At 33.0% G+C, this 27,624-nt stretch overlaps 1 protein-coding gene across 1 annotated transcript in view; it reads right to left on the bottom strand.

Annotated features, from left to right (window-relative positions):
- The window catches only part of LOC118009784 (disintegrin and metalloproteinase domain-containing protein 18-like), a 188,548-nt gene that overhangs the window by 128,496 nt on the left and 32,428 nt on the right, over positions 1–27,624 (bottom strand). The window contains exons 7-12 of the mRNA XM_035003823.1: positions 21,728–21,799; positions 21,360–21,526; positions 20,326–20,407; positions 12,448–12,584; positions 9,443–9,626; positions 1,728–1,823 (exon numbers count right to left, since the gene is read on the bottom strand). Coding sequence (XP_034859714.1) covers positions 1,728–1,823; positions 9,443–9,626; positions 12,448–12,584; positions 20,326–20,407; positions 21,360–21,526; positions 21,728–21,799 — 738 coding nt within the window. The remainder of the gene's footprint in view (positions 1–1,727; positions 1,824–9,442; positions 9,627–12,447; positions 12,585–20,325; positions 20,408–21,359; positions 21,527–21,727; positions 21,800–27,624) is intronic.

Genomic DNA, 27,624 nt, shown 5'->3' with positions numbered 1-27,624 from the left:
AAGTGAAAACATACAAAACTAATGCTTTGCAAAATTATACACAGGTGTTTGTTTACTATTTATTCTGTAATCCTCACTGTCTATATAACTTCAATAACACTTAAATTTGTATTTTTTTAATCACTGTACGGATTCTGCCTTCTGCCATATCTTTGTACATTCTAACCAAGTTATATGGAATGTTTGTGAGTTAGTTTCTATACCATCAAAATGTACTGCCACTAAGGACTGTAAAGGGAGAGCACACTTTTTTGAGGGTTGAGACAAATTGTTTAAAAATTTTCATAATTTGTGAGTAATAAAAAGCCAGTTTGTATAATTTTTTAATAATAAATACCTATTTTGAAAACACAAACTAAACAAACAAAAAAGGAATGGGCCACTAACAAACACCACAACATGAATGAGTCTCAAATGCATTATGCTAACATGCCTAATTACAATGTTTATACATATGATTCAATTTATATTTCTGTAAAAGGAAAATTACAGATGCAGAAAATGGATCTGTAGTTACCAGGGTCTGTGGGTGTAGGTGTGGATTGAATACAAGGAGGCACATGGTGACTTTTTAGGAGTGGTGATAAAATTACGTATCCCTTGACTGTGGTGCCAATTATAAGACTGAAAGTTTGTTATAACACTCAGAATCATTCACTAAAAGAATTTTACTGTAATAAAATTATAGTATAGTAAGTTATACCTTAATTGAAAAATTGGGCAAAAAGAACGTATGGTATATTTATGTGTATATAATATATCAGAATTGGAATTATAAAATATTTTGCATTATTGAACTTGATTTCTCATCCAAACATGTCTTAAAAAGTAATATCATATTAGTGCACTCATATTTAGCCTGCAGTTATTAATTCTTGTATAATATACAATAATTTATATAACCATTCAAATGCAAATATTGTTTATTATGCTACTGTGAACAGTTCTGTAATTAATGTTCTTTTTTTAACTTTCCATACATGTGCATATTTCTACCATATGTACATAAGAGAGAAACTGACTGGTAATTTATACTCTGTTCAGAGATATTCAAATATTGCTCACCAAAGGGATTGTAGCAATTCAAAATTCCACACTCTCCAAAAATGATCTTTATCCCTTCTCTTTGGTTAATATCTGACACAGTTGTTTTTAAGATTACCATTTGGATGACTAACTTATGATACTGTATTATTTTTATTTGTGTTTACCTTAATTACTGCAGATGAAGTACAGATATTGAACAATTCTACTTTCACTATTATAAATTGCCTAAGCACCCCCTTTGCCTGTGTGTGTGTGTGTGTGATTTGCCTTTTATTCATCAATGTCTGAGAGTTCTTTGCATATTCTGTATGCTATACATTTTGTCTGCTACGCAATTTGTCTATTTGTGTTACAATTTTTTCATGGTCATTTACCATTTATTTGACTTCACAATTTCTTGAGAATTTTGATATAGTAATGTATATGTTTACTCTTTCTTTATCTGATAATTTAGAAGATGGTAAACAGTGGTTTGAACACAACAGAATAATCAGTACCTATCTGTGATGCATTCTTTAATTCATAGTAGTTTTCCTTTTTACTTGCGGTTATTTATGGACTCTTTATTTTGTTACACCGAATTACTTCTATATTCTTTTTATCAATGCCACAATAATTTAATTAGTACAGACTTCTATAATCACAGTTTAATTTCTTTTTTATAAATGTTGAAAACTTACCTCACAGTTTGATGTACAGCATAGTCCAGAACCACATCTTGCTGAGTCTTTCAGTTTACATGTATTAAAATCACAGCACTTCTTAAACTGACATTCCTAAAATTTCATAAGAAATATTATTGTAGTTCAACCACTTAACAGCTCTTATTTATTAATCTTAGCTTCTATTTATACACTTTTGTGTTCAACTTTTGAATTATACAATATATTCAGTGAAGTTTTATTGTTTTATTATTTCTAGAATGTCCAAAAGAACATATAACTATAAAAACTAAATAACATCTAAAACAGGAGTTGATCAGTAACATTTATTACTTGAGTTTCCAAGAGAAAAACTTCCCCAATTGTCTTCTTAGTGATTTGTTTATTCTGACTTCATTTTGTGAATAAAGTTAGAGTTAGGCAATAGTTACACTTAAAATTCATTTAGTTTATAATCATGTGTCATGTTTTACTGTAATGAAATTAACAAAAAAAGGACATGTTAATAAATATATGTATTTTTATTTTTAAATTTTTAAAATATTTTTTTAAATTTTTTTTAAGATTTATTTATTTGACAGAGAGAGAGAGAGTGAGCAAGAGAGAGAGCACAAGGAGGGGGGAGTGGCAGGCAGAGGGAGAGAGAGACGGAGGCAGGGCTTGGTGGGATCATGACCTGAGCCAAAGGCACACACTTAACGGACTGATCCACCCAGGTGCCCCTATGTACTTTTACAAGGTAAATGACAGTCAACTGTTATTCAAATGAGGTAATAATTTAAACTAAATATTGTTTCCATGTAAATAATGCACTTATATAATTCTTTAATATTTTTATATTCTTAACACGGTGTTATACGAAAACAATGAATCATGGAACACTACATCAAAAACTAATGATGTACTGTATGGTGACTAATGTAACATAATAAAATAAATTTAAATTAAAAAAATAATAAAAAATCAAACACTTTCTATTTACTCAAAAAGCAGTTTCAAAGATATTATCCTTTAACATAAAGGTAAGATTCTTCTTGATTTCTAATTTTCCATTTGTTTCTTCTTTTTCATGTCTTTATGTGAATAGATATATATTTATAAATATTCCCATCCTAGAAATAATATAGAAAATATAGAGTAAAATTTGAAATTGTTGCTATACTTCCCAGATTCTCCAGAGGTAACTTCAATATCATTATTTGAGTGTGTGTGTGTGTGTGTATTCTTTCATGGACAATAAATGAAGATACTCTCCCAACCATATTTATCAATACTAATTATGACCAAATCAATTTAACTTACAATGAGCTAATGGGAAATGGTGTCTCATTTTCTGTTATCATTTCTCTAATTACTAGTGATTGTGAGCATGAATTTTTAATTTTGTACATTATGAATTAAATAATCATTTCTTTTGACCACTTTGAGTATTTTGTTTGTTTTTCCTTCTTTTCCCCACTAAATAGTGGGGAAGAGCTTACTATGTAAGCTTTTACATAGTATCCAGTTATCTTTTCTCTCTTCTATATGTTTATAACATTTCTTTGCAGTCTATTGTTTGTCTTGTTAATGGTGCCTGTCATTTTGTGAAATTTGTAATGTTCTTCTTTCTTTTTGACTATTATTTTTTTAATTTTTAAATTTTTTTATGACTATTGGGTTTTATGTCTCTTTACCAAGACCTCCATTATGTAAAGACTATTATCAATACTTTATTATAATATTTTTATTGCTATTTAAAACTTACAGATTTATTTTTTTTCTGAAATGTATCCCTCTATATTTTGTGGGATATTTGCTCAAATATTCATTACTTGTGCTTATATTTGTGTATACAAGAACAAATGCACACTCCACATGTGTAGGTGGTATATAAAACAGAATTTCATTTGTGTAAAATGAGGGATATTTATGAAGATATAGATGTCCATCCATTCTGCCAAAGACTACCTGGAATACATCTGTAGTTCAACAAGTTGGATTTATTACTAGTGTCAGCAAAGGAGAACACACAATTACAGAATTTGGGCTTGTGTTGGGTAATTTGGGGCATATAAGGACTCTGGGCTTTGCCAGAGTAGATGCTTTCAGAAAAGAAGTGGTATATCTCTGATTGGGCATTTTAATAATGCTTATCTAGAAGAGGAAGGACATACTAATGCTAAAGCTGAAATTGGTAAAGGAGCAGGAATTACTCACATTAGCCAAGATAGGAGGGTATTTGGTCATTTCTGTGACCTGAACAATTTCCAAGTTTTACTTGTGTTCAGACATAGAGAGTGGCCTTGCTTTTTTTCTTCATCCATCATGATCACAGATGTTGAGCTTTTATGAAATTATTTATGTTCAACAGGAGAACCCCACAACCCATCCATGTCAGGCCAACTCCTAGTAGCACCAAGGCCCAGCTGATATTATTAGGCCAGATCGTGCACATCAGGGGTTGCTTCTCCCTTTCTCATAATGTATGCACTGGATTTATAGATAAACAATCTGACATTATCTATTTCCATCCTGAAACTGACTGTTATGTATCTATGTAACTTTTATATATTTAGTTGAATCACTTGATAGATATGTGTTGATATATAAATAGATAAAGATATATAGATGCCAATTTTCATTTCTTATGACAATAGCCCAATACAACAGTGAATGCAATTAAACAGGCTCAAAGTATATTTGATGTTTATTAAGGCAAGGTTTCCTCCAAATCAACTCTTTCTATAAAAATTCCTTATATTTTTCCTTAGTTCTCATTAAGAAAATCTTTCGAATAAACTCTCCAAGTATTATTATGACTAATGGATATTCTAAATACACTAATCCTTATTCATTGATACAAATGATATATAATTATAAAGATAATTACACTATCCACACATTCATTGAATCAACAAGTATTTGTTGAGTACCTTGTATGTACTAGATGTTAGTCTATGTACTGGCAACACAGCAATGATTAAGATATGGACTATATTCACTTTAAATTTTTTGTATTTTTTTTTGCCAATACCACCTCATTTTAATCACAGTATGTGTGTGTGTTTGTGTGTGCACATTTGTGTTTAATTTGCTAGGGATGGGAATTGTTTCAAATTATTAAAATGGAGGCATAGACTTAGTTTTTATTTCTAGATGAAAAAAATGAGTTAGAACATATTGCCTTTTTTCTATAATTTAGACAATGTATAAAATCAGCATAATTTCTTTTTTTAATCTGAGTATAGTTGACACACAAAATTACCTTAGTTTCAGGTGTACATCATAGTGATTCAACTTCTCTATACATTATGCTATGTTCACCACAAGTATAGTTTCCGTCTGTCACTATACAATGCTATTATGGTATCATTGACTATATTCTCTATACTGTGCTTTAATTAATTAAAAAAAAATCACCAGGAGAGCCATGTAGTATGGGTTTTTCTTTGTTGAGAAGTTTTGATGAGAAAATAGGATTTCCTTAGCATAATTTTCTTAATAATGCTATTCACATTTTAAATGTCTACTCATGTTGGTTTTTGCAAATGCTTTTTTTCAAAGAATTTGTCCATTTAATCTAGGTTGTTAAGTTTGGTAGTATAATGTTGTTCATGATATCATCTTACCATTTTAATGTCATGTTACATAAGATCTATATTGATGTCCCATCTTAGTTATTGTTGCTTAATTTTTTTATTAGTGTCAATGGGGCATTTCTAACTATCTATTTATTCAAACAACTTACATTTGGTTGCAGGATGCTTGGATGCAGAATCTGTGAGAAACTGGGGTCCACTGAACCTACTGTGAGGTGGGCTTTTTCAAGGACTCCAGGTATTACCTGGATTCTCTATACCCTCACTCTACTAATGATGATGTGTTGGGTCCTCTCATGTGAATACCATGAGCAAAGATTCTGTACTTGAATCATCCTACAATGATCTGGGTATTCCCCATTCTCCAGTGTACAGTTACTTCAGTAAAAGACTATAGGTCACTCTGTTGGAGAGGGGAATGAATGAGGAAATTGCTGCTTTCTGTCCTTACTGGAGCATTGTAGGATTTCATCCTCTACCTGAACAATGAACTCAAGCTGAGACTGCCTTGGGTCTGAAAATGTAGCAAGAGATTATCAAGAGATCTGTAGTAATTGGTATCAATCCTCTGCTCACTTTTTCTTAATTTTTAGTTATATACACCAAGAAATATGGTAATTGACTACCCAGATCTTTCTTAATTATCAGTATAAATCCATGCAGGTCAAAACCAGTAGTGGCCATCTCTGCCTCTCTTTCCTTTATGCTAATTTCATCCATTTTGGCTGTTATTGTTAAGCACTGCCACTCGGCCTCTGCTATTTTGGTATTCAGTGATTTCCAGTGACACCAGGGTGCCCAATTCTGTAATGACACTTCCAGCCATTAACTGTTGTCTATAAAAGAAAATTACCACTGAGATTTTCAACAATATAAGTACCTCCTTAGTAGTGCATTTTTTCATTGCCTTAGTGAAAGCAGTACCCTGTGAGCCACAAAAATAATTGGGTGCTAGATTTTGTATTCTTATATTTTCTTATAATATGATCACTATTCTGAGCTTTTGACCCCTTCCATATTTCTCTATTAAGGTAGTTCTTGCAATAAAAAAATAAAAATAAAGACGTACTGGCATATCCACCTCCTTTATTCTGGGTTAAACTGCAATCTTCAAGGATTCATCCAGCAGCAAATCAAGACTGGCCATGGGTCTCCTTGCCTATCAAATCTTGATTCACTAGAGAGTATCCCCCTGTCAATAAACTCTACCCTATCCAGGCCTATATTTTAATACCTCGGGGACAGCATTCTTAGCATCCATTCCTGCATATTATCCAGGTTTTTGTCTATATATATCAGTATGTTCTTAAAAATAATCTCTTTATTGTAATAGCAGAGAGTACTTCCTCACTTGGGCTATGTTTAGACTTGACATAGTCTAGAACCAATGAGGTAAGGCAGGGACAGATCTTGAAAAGAACAAGCATCATCTTATGAGACATCCATCTCATGTGGAGTCTTTGTATGGCCTCTAGGCAATGTGAGGTTGCCTTCCTCCACCATGGGGCTAGCAGTCACTTCCCAGCCCAGGGGTTTCCCAGGAATTTGAAGGTTTAAATTTCTAAAGTCCATCATTTCAAATGTCCCAAACCAAGAAATGAGTACATTTTGCCATCTGGCCAACAATACATCCACTTTCAGAATCCTATCCTAGGTGTCTGCTTCCTAGCAAACTTCTGGTACCAGCTGATTTGGTTTTAGTTGCCTAAGAAACAGACTCTGAAACAAGGATGCATATAAGTAATTTATTTGGCAAGTGTAATAGTTCCCTAATGAGGCTGTCATAAATTACCAAAAACTCAGCAACTTAAAATAATTAAATAATTATCTTATAGTCTATAGATCAGAAGTTCAAGTACATAAAGTAGTCCAGATCCTCTGCTTGTAGTCTCACAAGGGTAAAATCGAGATGTTAATAAGGTTATGTCCTTTATTGGAGGCTTTGGGAAGCAATTCACCTCAAGTCTCATTCAGATTCTGCCAAATTCAGTTTCTGTGGTTATAAGACTGAGATTCCTGTTTCCTTGCTGGCTATCAGCCAAGAGCATGTTTTTTCTCCTAGAAACTAATTGCATTCCTTCTGTGCTTCCATGTGTCTTCCTTCAGCAGCTGCAGGTTGGGTCTCTCTCTCTTCAATATTTTTGAGTCTTCTGCTACATCTCTCTGACTTCACATGGGGAAGGTTCTCTGTTTTTAAGGGTTCATTTGATTGGATTAGACCTGCCCATATACTCCAGGATAGTCTCCCCATTTTAAAGTCCATAACCTTAATTACTTCTGCAAAGTAACATATCCACAAGTCCACTAATTAAAGTGAGGACATCTTTGAGGGTCTATTCTACCTACCAAAAAAATACTGTCATGGGAGTACAGATGTTAGGGAATAGAAGCCTGGCAGTGGTATGTGTGGGTTTGTGAGTTGCTTACTGCTCTTTTGGGCTAAAGCTAAACCCCACAGGTACCTCTAGGAAATGATATGAAACAGAGGACATTTTCTGTAAACATTTTCTCCAAAGGATGAAATGACAAATATTTGCAACTTTGCTAAAATAGTTCACCATATGGCTTCTATTGCAAGTGTTCAACTCTGCCATTATAGCACAAAAGCAGCCATAGACAATATGCAAACATATAGACATGGCTGCATTCCAATAAAGTTCCATTTACAAAAGTAGGTGGCAGCTGAATTTGACCTACTGGGCAGTTTGCACAACTCTGATATAGAGCATATCTCAGAGAATCTCCTTATAAGGGGTAAGGAATCTGGGGCATTCATTCACCAACTACTCTTCATAATTATTTGTGGACTGATCATTAGCCCCAAGTGCTTTAAGCCCATCCTGCTAAAAGCTGAGCATGCTATTGAGACCAGAGGAAGCACTCCAACAAAAAGTCTCAGATACTTGAACCAAATACTCTCTCCAGGAACAATCAATGCTGAGAAGATACTGGTAGGACACTGACAGTATCTGCTATAAAGGACATTCTGCTTACAGCCTGTAGCTGGAAGCTCATAATGTGCAGTTGTAGCTCCAGATTATGTTGCTTTATTCTATCCTTCATTAAAAATAACCAGACATTTTGGGAGGAAATAGGCGCCATATTTAGGAGGATATGAATATGAGATGAGCTTAGTACCACTAATCAGAAAAGTCAAATGACATTAGGAAATCTGAGATAACTGGCTGCCTGGGCAGCTCAGTTGGTTAAGTGTCTGACTCTTGATTTTGGCTCAGGTCACAATCTCAGGGTTGTGAGATCAAACCCTGCATTGGGCTCCACACTGGGTGTGGAGCCTGCTGGAGATTCTCTCTTTCCCTCTCTCCTGTCCCTCTCCACCCCACTCTCTAAAGAAAGAAAGAAAGACCTGAGATAAATGGAAAACCTACACATGCGCGCACACACACACACACACACACAAACTTTTGGGAATAGTGGGGGATTAAGATAACTTGTAGAGATTTAATGTTATGTGAACAGAGGGTGGTCAGCTCTTTTTGTAGGTGGATAAGAAATTCATGTAACTGCTGGGGGACTAATCATTAAGTTTTATTTTATTTAAATAGAGAGGAATTGCAAAATATTACATAATAATGATATTAGATTAAATGTGTGGTCTTATCTGTTGAGAATAGTGTACAGAGAGTATTTTGTTAATAGGAGTGTCGTAGAATGGATATCTATATTTAGAAGTGAGCAAATAGAACAAGTTTTGATCATCCTAAAACTTGGAAATGCAAGAATGCTTGAGGATTAAGAAAAATCTATTATAATGTTTCACCATTCCTGCAACCAAAAGAGATGGGAAAATTTGGACCAAATTCAGGAAAAGTTTGTAGAGAAAACAGACTGGGGTCACATGAGTTAGGAAATAAGTAGAGGATAAAAAGCCAAGCACTTAGCCTATATGTGCAAAACCTCTCCACTGGCATACTTGGAAGCAGTGTGTGCAAACCAAGTTTTCATGACTTACTTGTTTTCTCAACTGAAGAGGGTTGGAAAAGCAATTCATGTATCCTAAAACTTACACTCATTTTCATATCTAAGTTCTGTATTAAAGACATACTTTCATATATTATCCCATATATACCATGAAAACCATTTATTAGATACACAAGAAATTATGCTCAAATCCCAATTTTTATTGCTTACCTCTTGGCTGCCACAGTCACATTCTTCATTAGGTTCCAAAATCCCATTACCACATACTGATTGATTTTGATATACTGGTTGCAAATTTGAAAAGTTCTGAAGACATTTAGCCTCAAATTTTGAAACAAAATATCTATAGTCATGTACACTACAGTTGCTAAAAATCTTTATACCACTGGAACCCCTACAATGAAATAATAATCCTCATGTAAATCCTCAGGCTAATAAAACTCCACCTAAATAATGCCCCCATATATAATGATATGAATTGCAAGATGGCAAATGAAAAACTTGCACCTGATCAGAGATGAATACAAGCATGAATAAATTTTAATTTATCATTATTTATCTTTAACATTCTTTTTAAAAAATGCCATTGGAAATGTATCTTTCCAGGAAAGCAATAAAGTGTAATGTTTAAATATCTACCTATCATCTATTATCTATCATCTATCTTTCTGTCTACCTAATATGCTCTTCTCTCATATATCCAAAGCTTCCCTCCCTCATTTCAGTCAGATGTCTACTCAAATGTAATCTTCCAAAGAGGTCTTTCTTGACATTATATAAAATTGTGTCCCCTCCCACATTCTTCTTCCACTGTCAATATTTATTATTCTACATGGTACTTTTGCATCATGTAAAAAGAAGCTCATTTGTATTTTTTAAATTTGTTTTTATGTGACTTAAGTTGTGCACTAAAATATAAGTTCTGTGAAGGTTTTTATTTTCATGTTCACAGCTATATTTCTAGTGGAATATTTAAAAGATATATGTCTAATGGATCTCCAATAGACATTTTGAAAAATTATGTACAATATTGACTGCTGGTTTTCTAAGCCAAGACTGTACCATTTACTATTCTCAGTTCGGGCAACTCTATTCTGGTTTCTCAGGCGGATAACACTGGTGTAATCCTGGACTCTTTTCTCTCATATACATCCTCTATTAATACACATGCACATACAAGAATATAACATATCCAGTTAATAATTTTTATGTTGATTGAATGTTGGAATGATAATATTTTTGATATATTGATTAAATAAAATATATTATTAAAATATATTACTGCAATTAACTTCATCTGATTTTTAAAATTTTTTAATGCAGCTCTAGAAAAGTTAAAATTACATATGTAGGTCACATTTTATTTCTATTGCACAGTGTCAGTCTAAGCAATCGTGTCTGAAATAATAACTCCAAAACAGCCATAGCTGAGCCTCCAAGGAAATAAATGTATAGCTGCTAAGGTTTTGGAGTTGGGAGAGTGAGAAAAGAAAAGAATGTTTTAGCTTTCACTGACAGTCATTTGTAATGAAATAAATATGGGAAAATGGGAAGACTATCACAAGGAATAATATTATTTAAGCAACTTTCTATTACTTTTAACTACTTTGTTTCAATAGCTATCAGTGCCACTCCACTTTTGCAGGCCATTCTCAGGCAAAAAGCTACAAATTTTGAGCACCGATATTTTTTATACAAAATTAGTTTAAAAATAGACAGAGAGATTAATCACTAAATTCTAATCCTGAAACCAATATTGCACTGTATGTTAATTAACAAGAATTTAAATAAAAATTTAAAAAGAAAAAATAGAAACAGGTTATTTTCTACTTGGGTCACATGCTTTTTGAGTAAAAATTAAAAGTACTAATTAGAACTTGGAACTTTTGCTTAAAGTGTGTACAAAGCAATTTATTTTTTTACATCTTTGCTTAAAAGATGGCCATGAAAAGGAAGAAATGAATGTGTTAGCCTAAGTATATAGAATTTTAATAGACCAAGACATTTCAAAGTAAATATTAATTGATTTGCTTTTTGTGGGGAAGATTACCAACCAGGTCTAAAGACAACTATAAAATAGTTAAGCTAAGGCAACTATTTCAAAGTACTCTAATTTCTAATCCCAAACTCCAAGGGTGGGCTAGGAAAAATTGAAATAATTATTTTAAGGGAACATAGCTTTTCCTGCAACCCTAACTCTTTTTGAATCCCATGGACATTAACTTGGCAAAACCTCAACTATTTACTTTCTTTATATAGAGACTTTGGTAGCTGAAATTATATGGACTAGAATAAATAACATGCTGTTTGAATTCACATTACATTTGTAATTACTAATATTAAGTATATCTTCAAAAAGCCCAACAATCCTATCACATTCTTGTCATTTCTAATTTCTAGGCTCCAAGACAAGTGTTTCACATCTTTTATCCAAGCTTTTATACTCCTTACTCTGAACTTCAGAAGAAATTGCCCTCATCTTTATACCTCCATTAACCAAACTACCTACATCTTTATCTATTTACTCTGCTAACATCTAACAATAATTGAATATACTCAGCTCCAATAAAAGTCAGCCTCTCTACTTATGCGCTAAATTCTATCCTCTCTAATTTACTCAATGATTTTGTTCTTAAGTCTTCATTATATCCAAAATCATCTTTTCCCTCTCTTCTCTTTATTTCTTTCAGTCTATAGATAATATGTAGTTTCTCCCATCTTAATAAATGTTTAATGTTGTTGTTTTAATTGCATACTAATTCTGTTAATATATGTAGGTAGTCAATCATAATATCCATAAATAGGGACAATTTTTTTCCCTCCTCAAACCTTTCCTCCTTTTACTTTCTCTTAAAATTCTAGCCAAAGCTGCCAGTACTAGATCACTGAGGGTAATTTTAGATGTTTGCTTTGAATGCGATATACTACAATAACCAAAACAATAGCACCATGTTTACATAATATTTCACACTCTTCACAAATCTTAAAAATTTTCCTCTAATCCCCCCAAGTGAGCATTTCTTAATCATGTAATTTACCACTTTCCTGGAGTCATATTATTTAGACAAATTTGTTAGTGTGATATCTCTTTGTGCACAACATACTTTTCCAATTTTTGACATGGAGTTGAATATAAAGAATTAAAAAATCATCACATCTTGTAAACAACTTCACAAATATATATTGAAATTAATTAAGAAGAAAAAGAGTCTTACACTGCTTTATGATTCATTATGCATGTAGATCTTGGACAAGAACATTTATCAATATCATCATATGTTAATCCCATTTTAAGCCCAAGTAGTTGAGCTATAATAACTGAAAATCCCTCCAAAGTTATTGTATCTGGATACTAAAAATAAAGAATATTGAAGGGAAAACCATCATACAAGAGGTTAACAAAAGCAAGTAATACATTAAAACATTTGTTCCTATAAAATTTTATATTTTAATACTTTTTATGTTAAGCATATTTTACAACGTTATTTTGATATGTCATTGATAAGACTATCCATACTGATTAATTGACTAAGAACCATGCAACAGTGTAAAGAATGATCAAGCTAGAAGTATTTTTTGGTTTAATATTTGACATGCTCAAATTCTATAGCCATAGTATTTCTGATGCAATCAACATAAAACACATTTATTTAACTTTCTCATTAAATCAGTCCATCCAGTTAAAAAATATTAATTCAATATACATATGTGTCAAGCACATTAACAGAAGATGAAAATGTAGTGGTATGCATGAAGAAATGGACTTTATCACACTAGGAGCTTCCATTACAGAAGGGGAGAAAAAAAATAAACAAGAGACTTAAACTTCCCAAATACAAAGAGATCGTGAAAAGTGTTCTAAAGAAAATGAAGTGCTCCAATAGAGAATTTTGAGGTGGAGTATAATTATTTAATATTTGTGAATTAGTATTTAAGCTGAAGTATAACATTTAGGAAATGACCCAGCAATATAAATAGGATTAAGGTACTTGTATGGGAGCTCATTAAAATGTTGTAGTATAATGAATGAAGTAAAAACAAAAATTAACAGAAATTAGAGTTATAGGCAAAGCCATGGTAAAAACACTTGGAAGAAGAAGTTATTTTTAAAAGGTTGCTGGCAGTGCAGAGTGGTATGTCATATTATTTAACTTAAATAAATTGTGAAACTTTTCTCATCCCATTGATCATCACAAGCAAAATACTTAGTTTCTCTTATTTTTCTACATCAAGTGAAATTTATGATAAAATTTAAGTAATTCATACCTAAAAGAAAAAAAAAATAAGACTGTGTGTATGTATGTGCAAGTGTGTGAATGAAAACATGGAAAAACTAGTTAATAGCTAATAGTAAATGATTTCCTTCCTTTCTTTTTACCCTATAAGAGCTAAGCATGAAAGAAAGACCAAATCCCAATAACAGAATTTAAAAGAAACTTAAAGCCACAGCAGAACATGAAAGATGATAACTGGCTGATCACCAGATTTTAGGGAAAGTTGTAATAACCAGAAGCTGACCTTTTACTGCCAGCTCAGAAAAAGAAGACATGGTCTTGTACTTCCATAATTATACAGTTGAAAATAAATCCCCTGTATAAAGTAATGCAACAAAATAAAATAACTTAGTGGTGCAGGAAAGGAAGGACAGGAAAGGAAGGAAGGAAAGGAAGACAGATTACACACACTCACACAAACACACACAAATAATAACAGGAATAAAAAAGAGGACATCACAACAGATCCTACAGATTCAAAAGAGCTATGATGTGCAAAAGAATGAAATTGTACCCCTATCTTACACCACTCACAAAAATTAATGTGACATGGATTAAAGACTTACTCATAAGACCTAAAACTGTAAAATTTTTAGAAGAAAACATAAGCAAAATCTCCTTGACATTGCTCTTGGCAATGATATTTTGGATTTCACATCAAAAGCACAGGCAACAAAAGCAAAAATTAACAAGTGGTGGAATTACTGGAACAACCCAAGTGTTCACTGATAGATGAATAGATAAAGAAGGTGTGGTATATATATATATACACAATGGAATATTACTCACAATGGAATATTACTCAGCATATAAAAGAATGAAATCTTGCCATTTACAACATGGTTTGACCTAGAGGGCATAATGCTATATGAAATAAGTCAGTCAGAGAAAGACAAATACCATATGTTTTCAATCATATATGGAATTAAAAAAAAGCAAAACAAATGAACAAACACAGGGGAAAAAAAAAAAGAGAGAGAAAACCAGAATCTTAAATACAGAGAACAAACTGGTGGTTGTCAGAGGGGAAGAGGGGGAGGGGGAAAGATGAGCAAAATAGATAAAAAAAGATTAAGAGTACATATATCTTGATGAGCACTGAAAAATGTATAGAATTGTTGAATCGTTATACTGTACACCTGAAACTAACATTTCATTGTATGTTAATTATACTTGAGTAGACACAAACAAAACCAAAAAGATATAAATTGGGACTACATCAAACTAAAATGTTTCTCCATAGCAAAGGAAAAAGAAATCAACAAAATGAAAGGCAACCTATGGAATGGAAGAAAATATTTGCAGACCTTATATCCAGTAAGGAATTATATAAAAAATAACTCCTATTTATATTGCTGGGTCATTTCCTAAACTCAGAACTCAATAGCAAAACACCAAATAACTCAATTAAAAAATAGGCAAAGGACTTGAATAGACATTTTTTCCAAAGAATACATACAAATGGCCAACAGGTATATGAAAAGATGCTAAACATCACTAACCATCAGGGGAATGCAAATCAAACCCACCATAAGATATCACCTTACACCAGGTAAGATGCTATTATCATAAAGATGAGATAACAAATGTTGGTTAGGATGTGGAGGAAAGCTATTGGTGGGAATGTAAATTGGTACAGCCATTATGAAAAATAGTGTGGAAGTTCCTCAAAAAAATAAAAATAAAATTATCATATGAGCCAGCAAACCCACTTCTGGTTATATAAACAAAATAAATGAAATCACTATCTGTACCCCTATGTTAATAGCAGCATTATTCAAAATAGCCAAGTTTTGGAAGCAACATAAATGTCCATCAATAGATGAATGGATAAAAAAAATGTAGTGTATCTATACAATGGAGTATTATTCAGTCGCAAAAAAGGAAATCCTTCCATTCGCAACAACATAGATGACCAGGGGTACATTATGCTAAGTAAAATGAGAAAGACAAATATGTATGATATCACTTATATATGGTAACTTTAAAAAAATTCAAACTAGGGGCTCCTGGGTGGCTCAGTCGTTAAGCGTCTGCCTTCGGCTCAGGTCATGATCCCAGGGTCCTGGGATCGAGCCCCGCATCGGGCTCCCTGCTCCGCGGGAAGCCTGCTTCTCCCTCTCCCATTCCCCCTGCTTGTATTCCCTCTCTTGCTGTGTCTATCTCTGTCAAATAAATAAATAAAATCTTTAAAAAAAAAAAAGTCAAACTATGGAAACAGAGAGTAGAACTGTATTTGCTAGGCGCTAGGGGAAGGGGGAAATGGGGAGATGTGGGCCAAAGGGTACAAACTTCCAGTTATAAGATGAATAAGTTCTGAGGGTCTAATATAACTATGGGAACTATAATTCATAATTATGTATTATATACTTGAAATTTATTATGAGAGTGCATCTTAAACATTCTCATAAAACATAACTATGTGAGTTGATGAATATATTAATTACTTTGATTATGGGAATTATTTCATAATGTAAATATATCAAATTATCACATTGTACAATTTAAATATATTAGTACTTTATCAGTTTTACCTCAATAATGCTGGAGGCAGGAGGAAGAGCTATGGCATGTGTTTGTGTGTGCATGAAAATAGAGGAAAAATGTTCTCCATTTTTAATAATAAATAAATATTAGGTAGTTTCAACAGAAATTTGGAATCTATAGTATAGAATCTAATACATGCTTCAGGTCAGGAGTTGCCCAGGAAGGAGTTGGATCTTATTACACTTATTTCCCTGTGCATGATACCCAAAAGTGCTAAAGAATTAACAGACGACATAAACAGACATTTTCCCAAAGAAGACCTACAGATGGCAACAGACACGTGAAAATATGCTCACCATCACTGATGATCAGGGAAACAGAAATCAAAACTACAATGAGGTATCACCTCACACCTGTCAGAATGGCTAAAATCAACAACACAAGAAACAACAGGTGTTGGCAAGGATGTGCAGAAAAAGAAACCCTCTTGCACTGTTGGTGGGAATGCAAACTGGTGCAGCCACCCTGGAAAACAGTATGGAGGTTCCTCAGAAAGTTAAAAATAGAACTACCCTATGATCCAGCAATTGCACTATTAAGTATTTCCCCCAAAGAATACAAAAACACTAATTCAAAGGGATACATGTACCCCAATGTTTATAGCAGCATTATCTACTGGGGTATTGCTTGGCCATTAAAAAAGGAATGAAGTCTTGCCATTTGCAAATACATAGAAGGAGCTAGAGAGTATTATGCTAAGCAAAATAAATCAGTCAGAGAAAGACAAACACCATATGATTTCATTCATATGTGGAATTTAAGAAACAAAACAAACAAACAAAGGGAAAAAAAGAGAGAGAGAGTGAGGCAAACCAAGAAACAGACTCTTAACTATAGAGAATAAACTGATGATTATCAGAGGGGAGGTAAGTGGGGGTGTGGGTTAAATAGATGATAGAGATTAAGGAGTACACTTGTTGTGATGAGCACTGGGTGTTGTATGGAAGTGTTGAATCACTATATTATACATCTGAAACTAATATTACTAACTGGAATTTAAATAAAAACTTAAAAAAAAAAACTCACCAGAAGTTAGCATTAATGGTTGGGAGTCCATGCTCAAAAGAAATACCTATAAACAGTGACAGTCTTTGTGACTTTCAGCTTAAGGCCAGGTATAATCGACATGGCATGTGGGTTCACAGGCCATTCATGAAAAGAAAAAAAAAAAGAAAAGATACTCCAGGCCTGGGAAATTAAACATCTGACATGAAGAAATGGTGGCTGCTGTATAGATACACAAAGAGAAGACTTTAGAAAAAGAATCCTCCAAATTCTGTCTCCCACATTTCTGGCTGACTCCTGAAACATTCATACATGGAGCAGCCTCAACACTGAACCTAGCTAAAGACTAAAGATCTCAACTGAGTCCAGAGCTGCTTTCCACTGTCTACAGTTGCCATTCTGAATTTAACCAAGAGCACCGCATGATAAAAGAAACAAAAAATCACCACTCATCAAAGAAAAACAATAGAATCCAGACTCCCTAATAGCATGTATAATGTCCATAATGTCAAAGAATTTCTCTCAAGGCCATGAAAACTAAATTGAGATGTAAACAATGGCCCATAGAACTGATCTAGAATTTGTTTTTAGAAACAAAACTTTCTTCTGAAATGGAGGATTTAAATAGGAATTAGTGTCTTATAGCATATTTCTCAGAAATATCCTGGATGTAGTCCAAAATTACTTATCATATCAAGAGCCAGAAATAGCTCAACTGAAGTGAGAAAACATAATCAACAGACAGCAAAACCAAGATAGTCTATATATTACATTCTCTGAAGTAAAATCCTTCATAAATTATCATAAAAATGCTTCAAGTAATTATAAAATCTATAAAACAAATAAAAACATTAAGTCTCACCAAAGAAATATATACTATAAGGAAACAGAAAATGACATTTATAGAACAGAAAATTACAGAAATCATAAATAAATAAATAATAAACAAATAAATAAAATCAGAGTAGGTGGACTTAGTAGCAAAATGGACATGTTAGAGATAGAATGAATTTAAGGACTAATTCATATAAATTATCTAATCTGAAAACAGAGAGAAAACAGCTTTTTTTTTTTTTAGATTTTTTATTTATTTATTTGAGAGAGAGAGAATGAGAGAGAGCACATGAGAGGGGGGAAGGTCAGAGGGAGAAGCAGACTCCCCGCCGAGCAGGGAGCCCGATGCGGGACTGGATCCCAGGACTCCAGGATCATGACCTGAGCCGAAGGCAGTCGCTTAACCAACTGAGCCACCCAGGCGCCCGAGAGAAAACAGCTTTTTATGAAATTAACAGAGATACAAGGAGCAGTGGAACAATGGCAAAAGATCAAATATCAATGCCATTAGTGTCCCAGAAGGGGAGAAAGGGGACAGAGCTGAAAAATATTTGAAGGAAAATGGCTAAAACATCCCCAATTTCTAACAAAATAAGCCTAAAGTAATCATAGCAGACACATCATGATTAAATAGCTGGAGAAAATATTTAAATCTCTTGAAATTGGCCAAAGAAAATCAACACATTGGTTATAGAGGAGCAACGACTCATAGAACAGAGAATTTCTCATCAGAAAGAACAATAAACAGAGGATATAGGACAATATTTTTCAAGTGCTGAAAGGAAAAAAAGTCAACTCACTATTTTATTTTATTTATTTTATTTTTTAAAAAAGATTTTATTTATTTATTTGACAGAGAGAGACACAGCAAGAGAGGGAACAGAAGCAGGGGGAGTGGGAGAGGGAGAAGCAGGCTTCCCGCTGAACAGGGAGCCCAATGCGGGGCTCGATCCCAGGACCGCGGGATCCTGACCTGAGCCGAAGGCAGACGCTTAACGACTGAGCCACCCAGGTGCCCCTCAACTCACTATTTTAATCCAGCAAATATATCCCCTAAGAATGAAGATTAAATAAACACATTCTGAAATGAAGGAAAATTAAGATACTATGTTGGCATTAGTGGTTGGGAGTCATGACCTGAGCCAAAGGCAGACAGTTAATGACTGAGGCACCCAGGCGCCCCCCCCATTTAAAAAAAATGACTAAAGAATTTTTTGGGGATAAAAATAAAATGATAATAAAGGAAAACCTGTAACATCAGGGATGAACAAAGAGGAACTAAATGGGAAAATATAATAAACTTTCTCTTCAATTGATAAATTTTTTTTCATGGTTAAAAATAAAATGCTAATTTTGTGTGATATAGTTTTAAATATATTTAAAAGTAAAATTTAGTAAGCTACATAATTACTTATTTTATGTTTATATTATATGATTTGAGACCTAAAAGATGGTGTTAACATTTCCACGTTTTATTTGTAGTGGTAAAATGTCTATACACACACTTTTGTGTGTGTGTGCCCATGCACATGTGTGTGTTTGCACTCTCACTACAGAAAACTGTAAAAAGCTTTTCCAAAGAAAATCTGGTGGTATCACAATTCCTGACTTCAAGCTCTATTACCAAGCAGTAATCATCAAAACAGTACAGTACTGGCACAAAAACAGACAGACTGATCAATGTAACAGAATAGAGAATCCAGAAATGGACCCTCAGCTCTATGGTCAAGTAGTCTTCAAAAAAGCAGGAAAGAATATCCAAAGGAAAAAAGACAGTCTCTTCAACAAATGGTTGAATGTACATTCATAAGACTGTAGTTTATGCAAGGGGCTGATTCAGTTTTTCAGTATTAGTCCTGTAAAACCACTTGTATTTATAATAAGTGAATGTGTATTACTTGATAACATAAAAGTTTTAAAAGTGGAGCTATATGATTCAACATATATGCATCTTTTTAAAAGCTGTTCAAAATAGTATGAAAATGATGCATAAAATAAGAACAATGCAGAACAATAATATTTAGTTAATGGATACATACATTTGTAACAATTGCATAAAGTACACATAAAATGGAAGCACAAATTCATGATTTTTGCTATTTCTTGAATTTAAAGTAGACATACAGGAGGCTTTAACTTTGCTCTATGGTTTTACATCCTTAGAAAATCCGATATAAATGTTAGTCATTTTGCCTACTTGGTGAATAAGTGTATTAATGTATGCTGCATTTTTGATTTATGTTATAATTTATAATTAAATAAACTTTCTGAGATTAAAATAATTTTGTCCCAACAAAATAATAAATCACATATAGAGGAAAATGTCAAGTTAATATGAACTACTTTTATTATACACTATTTAGCTATATAAGATAATATAAAATACAATATAAAGTTTAGAAAAAATAGTAAAGAAGGATAAAAATTACATACCATAGCAATATCTGCATCATAGCTTTTATTGCATATTGTGCCAGGAAATGTTGCTCCCAAATATCTAGGATGTTTCCTGTAACTACATCATTATAGTATAGCCTATTTTATTCCCATACTTATTCAGAACAATTTATTAGCTTATTTATAAAATTAAATCTCTCATAAAATTTAAAATGATTTTTCAAACCAGTTTTTGATCTGGGTATTATCTAATATATTATATAAAATGCTCAAATCATTGAAAACTATAATTCACTTTATTTTTTTAATTAAATATTTATTTATTCATTTGGGGAGGAAGGAGCAGAGGGAGAAGGAGAGGAAGAGAATCTCAAGCAGACTCCTCTCTGAGTGCATAACCAGGGCTCCATCTCACGACCCTGAGATCATGACCCAAGCCAAACCGGATTTGGACACTTAACCAACTGAGCCACCCAGGTGCCCATACAATTCACTTTAAATCCAATTTCCTCTCCTCACCTAACTCTTAGACTTGATAAAATTTTACTATCTTGAATTCTCCTTGGTTTCCCTTGTACTGTATGCACTCTTTTGGTTACTAAAAGTTAAAACAAAAGGGGTTTTTAACTGTGGAATAAGAAGTCTTGCCTGTCTGAAATGTAAGCATTTGTTTAATTAATTATTACCAAAAATATCCTTTTTAGTCAAAGAGTAGACATGAAATGTATTAACATATTATAGGTAATATTAACTGAATAGTGCCAATTTTTACATTATTAAGAAGCTAAAGCTTATATGTGTTCTGTAGTATAGTTAACATCATAAAAGTTTATGAAAGGCAAGTCTTTTACATAAATTATATTCCAAAATATATTTTTATATAATTTATTTATGTTGTTTTTGTTTTTATCATATTTTCAACTACACTACTGCATCCATGGCAACAGCTATGTTTATTTAAAATTTTCAGAGGGGCCTACAGAAAGTTGAAGAACACAGTAAATGCATTAAATTATCAAATTAATGAACTTATTTAATATTTCTTTTTTAATATAGAACATTATGCTTACATAAGTAAGAATGCTATGTCATGGGGCCGTAGGATAAGATAGTTCCGTTTCCATGTGAAAAATCTTTGTAATAAATCATCAGCATCCCCGTTGGTAGACATTTTGTTTTCATCTGACCACAATTCCAAGGAGGACAGCATCACAGTCAATTTGAACTGAGTAAACATCTAAAATAAAATTTATGGCATACTTGTTCAAATAACATTAGTCATTACTTCAAGACTACATAAAAATAAAGAATAAGTTCAATTTATTACTTTGGATATTAATAATCAAAGATTTTTAAGTCATTAATTTGTAATGATAGATTAGAAATCAGTTTCAATGATTTTTCATAAAACTATAAATGTAAAAAACTTAAAACTTACAGTGTTGACAAGGCCAATAATTTGGATAATTTTCTGTGTTACAGCCATCATTTCTGATCCCATATAATCATACTGAAAAACAATTTTTAAGTGATTTTTTAAAAAATGTGAGTGATAGCAATTTTTTATGGTGCATATATCTTTACCAGGAAGGTAAACCATAGGATTTGTCAAACAATATAAAGCATATTAATACAAAGATGCTAACATTTATAATAAAAGAAACAACAAAAATCATAGGTTTTTGAAATAGATTCTCAATTGTTCATATTTTAAAGACACTCTCAAACAGAAAAAATTGAAATCAAGAGGTCCTCAAATAACTTCACAGATTCCTCCTTAGTATAATGAGATTTCTTCAGCTAGATAGAGAAAATAACAGTTATTTTCTATGACACAGAGGGAATCACAAAACCTCCTGTCACATGGTTGGTTAAAAAAAATCAAATCAATAAATATTTAAAAATCAAAATGCTCAAATATTTCTACTGAAAAAAACCCAGAAATCACAATTATAAAAAATTTAAAAAATAAAAATTAAAAATTTAACATAATTAAAAAATTATGTGGCATAAGGATTTTTTTCTGTTTTTTTTTTTTTTTAATTTTATTATGTTATGTTAGTCACCATACAATACATCATTAGTTTTTGATGTGGTGATCCACAATCCATTGTTTTCGTATAACACCCAGTGTTCCATGCAGTACATGCCCTCCTTAATACCCATCACCAGGCTAACCAGAATCCCCTCCCCCCTCCCCTCTAAAACCCTCTTTGTTTCTCAGAGTCCATAGTCTCTCATGGTTCATCTCTTCCTCTGATTTCCCCCCTTCATTTTTCCCTTCTTTCTCCTGATGTCCTCCATGCTATTCCTTATGTTCCACAAATAAGTGAAACCATATGATAATTGACTTTCTCTGCTTCACTTATTTCACTTAGCATAATCTCCTCTAGTCCCATCCATGTTGATGTAAAAGTTGGTTATTCATCCTTTCTGATGGCTGAGTAATATTCCATTGTATATATGGACCACACTTTCTTTATCCATTCGTCTGTTGAAGGGCATCTTGGCTCTTTCCACAGTTTGGCTATTGTAGACATTGCTGCTATGAACATTGGGGTGCATATGGCCCTTCTTTTCACTACATCTGTGTCTTTGGGGTAAATACCCAGCAGTGCAATTGCTGGGTCATACGGTAGCTCTATTTCTAAATTTTTGAGGCACCTCCACACTGTTTTCCAAAGTGGCTGTACCAACTTGCATTCCCACCAACAGGGTAAGAGGGTTCCCCTTTCTCCGCATCCTCTCCAACATTTGTTGTTTCTTGCTTTGTCCATTTTTGCCATTCTAACTGGTTTAAGGTGGTATCTGAATGTGGTTTTGATTTGAATTTCCCTGATGGCTAATGATGATGAACATTTTTTCATGTGTCTGTTAGCCATTTGTATGTCTTCTTCAGAGAAGTGTCTTTTCATATCTTCTGCCCATTTTTTGACTTGATTATTTGTTTTTTGGGTGTTGAGTTTGAGAAGTTCTTTATAAATCTTGGATACCAGCCCTTTATCTGTAGTGTCATTTGCAAATATCTTCTCCCATTCTGTGGGTTGCCTCTTTGTTTCGTTGACTGTTTCCTTTGCATAAGGATTTGAAAAGTTTTGATAAATAAGATGAAATTATGTAAAGGCAAGGAGAAAAGAAATAAGTTGTCCTTTGAAAGTGGTAAATTCTTGAGAGGATATAAATTCTTTTTTCTTAAGATTTTATTCATTTATTTGTCAGAGAAAGTGAGAGAGAGAGAGAGCACAAGTAGGAGGAGCTGCCGGAGAGGGAAGCAGGCTCCCCACTGAGCAAGGAGCTGGATGCAGGACTCAATCCCAGGATCCTGGAATCATGACCTGAGCCATTGGCAGATGCTTAACTGACTGAGCCACCCAGGTGAGAGGACATAAATTCTTACTTATTTGGGAACTTAACACATGTTCTTTGGAGTCATATTTTGGAAAATGCTTAATACTTCTGCAAAAGTTGCTATTTTTTTAATAAAAAAATTGGAATCCTACCAAATCTTAGAAATCTGTATAGCTTGTTTACTCAAAATTATGATAGTTATTGAAATGGATTACTTGTTACAATTGTTGATAATAAAAGTAATGGGAAAGTAATTATATATTTTCATTGGATGAATTAGAAATTAAATATATTCTAATCAAAATGTTTTCCTTATAATAGAAGAAACAGTGCATTAGACAGGTGTTATATATATGAAATATATGCCCATAAAACACACAAATAGAAAAATCCTTATTTATGACAATCTGAGAATACTTAAGATCATTAGAGTAGGAGTATAATTTCATATACTAAATGTCATGACACTTTGGAAAATATCACTAGCTCCAAAGGTTTATTTCACAAGGTATAAATTCTCAATATATAAGGAAGACATAGCAATGCTTAATTAGTAGGAAATAATACACATTGCCAAAATATGGAAAACAAAATGGACACAATTAAAAGGAGAATTTAAGAAACCCACAATAATAGTTCCAGATATTAAGATAAATCTTTTAGTAACTGATAAGACGAGAGGGCAAAATGAAATAAATATAGAAGCTCTGAACAATGCCGTTAAAATGTTTGACTAATATACAGAAAGCACTGCATCTAACAAGGGCAGAATGTAATAAATCCTTTCCAAATGCATGTGGACCATTTACAAAATTGACCATATACTGGGTCATAATGGAAGTCTTAACAGATTTCCAAGATTTTACATCATTCAGATTATGTTCTTTTACCAATATGGAATAAAACTAGATAAGAGCAACTAAAATATAACTTGAAAATCCCCAAATATTTTGAATCTAACCAATACAATTCTAAATTACCCAAGGGTCACAGACACGCGCACACACACACACACACGCACGAATTAGAAGATGATTTAGAAACACTGAAATGTTGATAAAAATCAGACTTATCAAAACTTGTGTTGCTAGAAACAAACAAAAACCCTTGTGTTATACAGTTACTAATTCACTAGAGATAAATTTTTATCTGTGTATATATTAGAAAATTAAAAAATGCATAAAATCAGTGATCTTATCTAAATGAAAGAAACTGAAAGGGAGGAAGTAAAGAAAATATAAGAAAGCAATAAACTGGGAGATAAACATAAAAATCAAGGAATAAAAAATAAAGGTTCTTTGAAAAAGATGAATATAATTGATACAACCCTAATAAGTACTATCAAGAAAATGAGAGATGATATAAATTAGCAATATCAGGCATATAAAAGAGAGGCCAAAATATACACCCTACAAGATAATAAAAGGATAATAATGGACTATTAAAATGTTTATCCCAATAATTGTTTTATTTTTTTTATCTTTTGTAGGCTTCAAGTTTTTGTTTAAATTCTAGTTGGTTAACATACACTGTAATATTGGTTTCAGGAGTAGGTTAGTGATTCATTACTTACATATAACAGCCAGTGCTCATCACAATAAGTTCCCTCCTTAATACCCAACACCCAACTAGCCCATCCCCCCCCATCAACCTTCACTTTGTTCTCTATAGTCTCTCACAGCTTTCCACCAACGGTGTAAGAGGGTTCCCCTTTCTCCACTTCCTCAGCAACATCTGTTGCTTCCTGTGTTGTTAATTTTAGCCATTCTGAAAGGTGTGAGATGATATCTCATCATGGTTTTGATTTGTATTTCCCTGGTGATGAGTGATGTTGAGCATCTTTTCATGCGTTTGTTAGCCATCTGTATATCTTCTTTGGGAAAATGTCTATTCGTGTCTTCTGACCATTTCTTAACTGGATTATTTGGGTTTTGGTTGTTGAGTTTAATAAATTCTTTATACATTTTGGATACTAACCTTTTATCAGATATATCATTTGCAAATATCATCTCCCATTCCATAGGTTGCCTTTTAGTTTTGTTTAATGTTTCCTTCACTGCACAGAAGTTTTTTTTATATTGATGAAGTCCAAATAGTTAATTTTTGCTTTTGTTTTTCTTGCCTCCAGAGATGTGTCCAGTAAAAAGTTGCTACAGCCAATGTCAGAGAGGTTGCCGCCTGTGTTCTCCTTTAGGATTTTGATAGTTTGCTGTCTCACATTTAAGTCTTCCACACATTTTGAATTTATTTTTGTGGATTGTGTAGAAAGTGGTCCAGTCTCATTCTGTTGCATGTTGCTATCCAGTTTGCCCAACACCATTTGTTGAAGAAACTGTCTTTTTTTTTTTTTTTTGATAGAATATTCTTTCCTGATTTGTTGAAGATTATTTGACCATAACATTGAGGGCCCATTTCTTGGTTTTCTATTCTGTTCCATTCATCTTTGTGTCTGTTTCTGTACCAGTACCATTCTGTCTTGATGACTAGAGCTTTATTAATATACTTTGAAATCCAGAATTGTGATGCCTGCAGCTCTGCTTTTCTTTTTCAAGATTGATTTGGTTATTCAGGGTCTTTTGTGGTTCCATACAAATTTTAGCATTATTTGATCTAGCTCTGTGAAAAGTGCTGGTGATATTTTGATAGGGATTGTATTAAATGTGTAGATCACTTTGGGTGGTATAGAAGTTTTAACTATTTGTTCTTCCAATCCATGAGCATGGAATATTTTCCCATTCCTCTTCAATTTCTTTCATAAATGTTCTATAGTCTCTCTATAGTTACATTTATTCCTAGCTATCTTAGGGGTTTTGGTGCAATTCTAAATGCGATCAATTCCTTGATTTCTCTTTCTGTTGCTTCATTATTAGCATATAGAAATACAACATATTTCTCTTTGTTAATTTTGTAGCCTGTGACTTTACTGAATTAGTGTATCAGTTCCAACAAATTTTTGGTGGAGTCTTTTGGGTTTTCTACATACAGTATCATGTCATTTGCAAATAGCAAAGGTTTGATTTCTTCCTTGCTTATTTGGATGCCTTTCCTTGCTGATTTGGATGCATTTTGTTGTCTGGTTGCTGAGGTGAGGACTTCCAGTACTATGTTAAAAAACAATGGTGATGGTGGACATCCCTGTCTTGGTCCTGGCCGCAGAGGAAAAGCTCTCAGTTTTTCCCCCTTGAGGATGGCATTAGCTGTGGGTCTTTCATATGTGCCTTTTATGATATTGAGGTGTGTTCCCTCTATCCCTACACTGCATAGAGTTTTTATCAAAAAAGGATGTTGTATTTTGTGAAATGCTTTTTCTGCATCTATTGAGAGAATCATATGGTTCTTTTCCTTTCTTTTATTAATGTGGTGTATCACATTGTTTTCTGGATGTTGAACCGTGCTTGCAGCTCAGGAATAAATCCCATTCAGTCATGGTGAATGATCCTTTTAATGTACTGTTCGATCCTATTAGCTAGTATCTTGGGGAGAATTTTGGCATCTACGTTCATCAGGGATATTGGGCTGTAATTCTCCCTTTTGTTGCAGGTCTTTGTCTGGTTTTGGGATCAAGGAAATGCTGGCTTAATAGGATGAGTTTGGAAGTTTTCCTTCCATCTCCATTTTTTGAAATAACTTCCAAAGAATAGGTATTAATGCTTCTTTAAATGTTTGGTAGAGTTCTGCTGGGAGGTCATCTGGCCCTGGACTCTCTTGGGAGGTTTATGATTACTGCTTCAAATTCTTTGCTGTTTATGGGTCTGTTCAAATTTTCTATTTCATCCTGTTTCAATTTTGGTAGTTTATATATTTATAGTAACTTATCTATTTCTTCCCAATTTGCAATTTTTGGCAAATTTTTCATAATATTCTCTTATGATTGTTTGTATTTCTGCAGTGTTGGTTGTGATCTCTCCTCTTTCATTCATAATTTTATTTATTTGGGTCCTTTCTCTTTTCTTTTTGATAAGTCTGGCTAGGGGTTTATCAATCTTA

The sequence above is a fragment of the Mirounga leonina genome, unplaced genomic scaffold (assembly GCF_011800145.1).
Source record: "Mirounga leonina isolate KUSES-001 unplaced genomic scaffold, KU_Mleo_1.0 Mir_128, whole genome shotgun sequence".
Taxonomy (NCBI): Eukaryota; Metazoa; Chordata; class Mammalia; order Carnivora; family Phocidae; genus Mirounga; species Mirounga leonina.
This window is presented reverse-complemented; position numbering and strand designations above follow the sequence as displayed.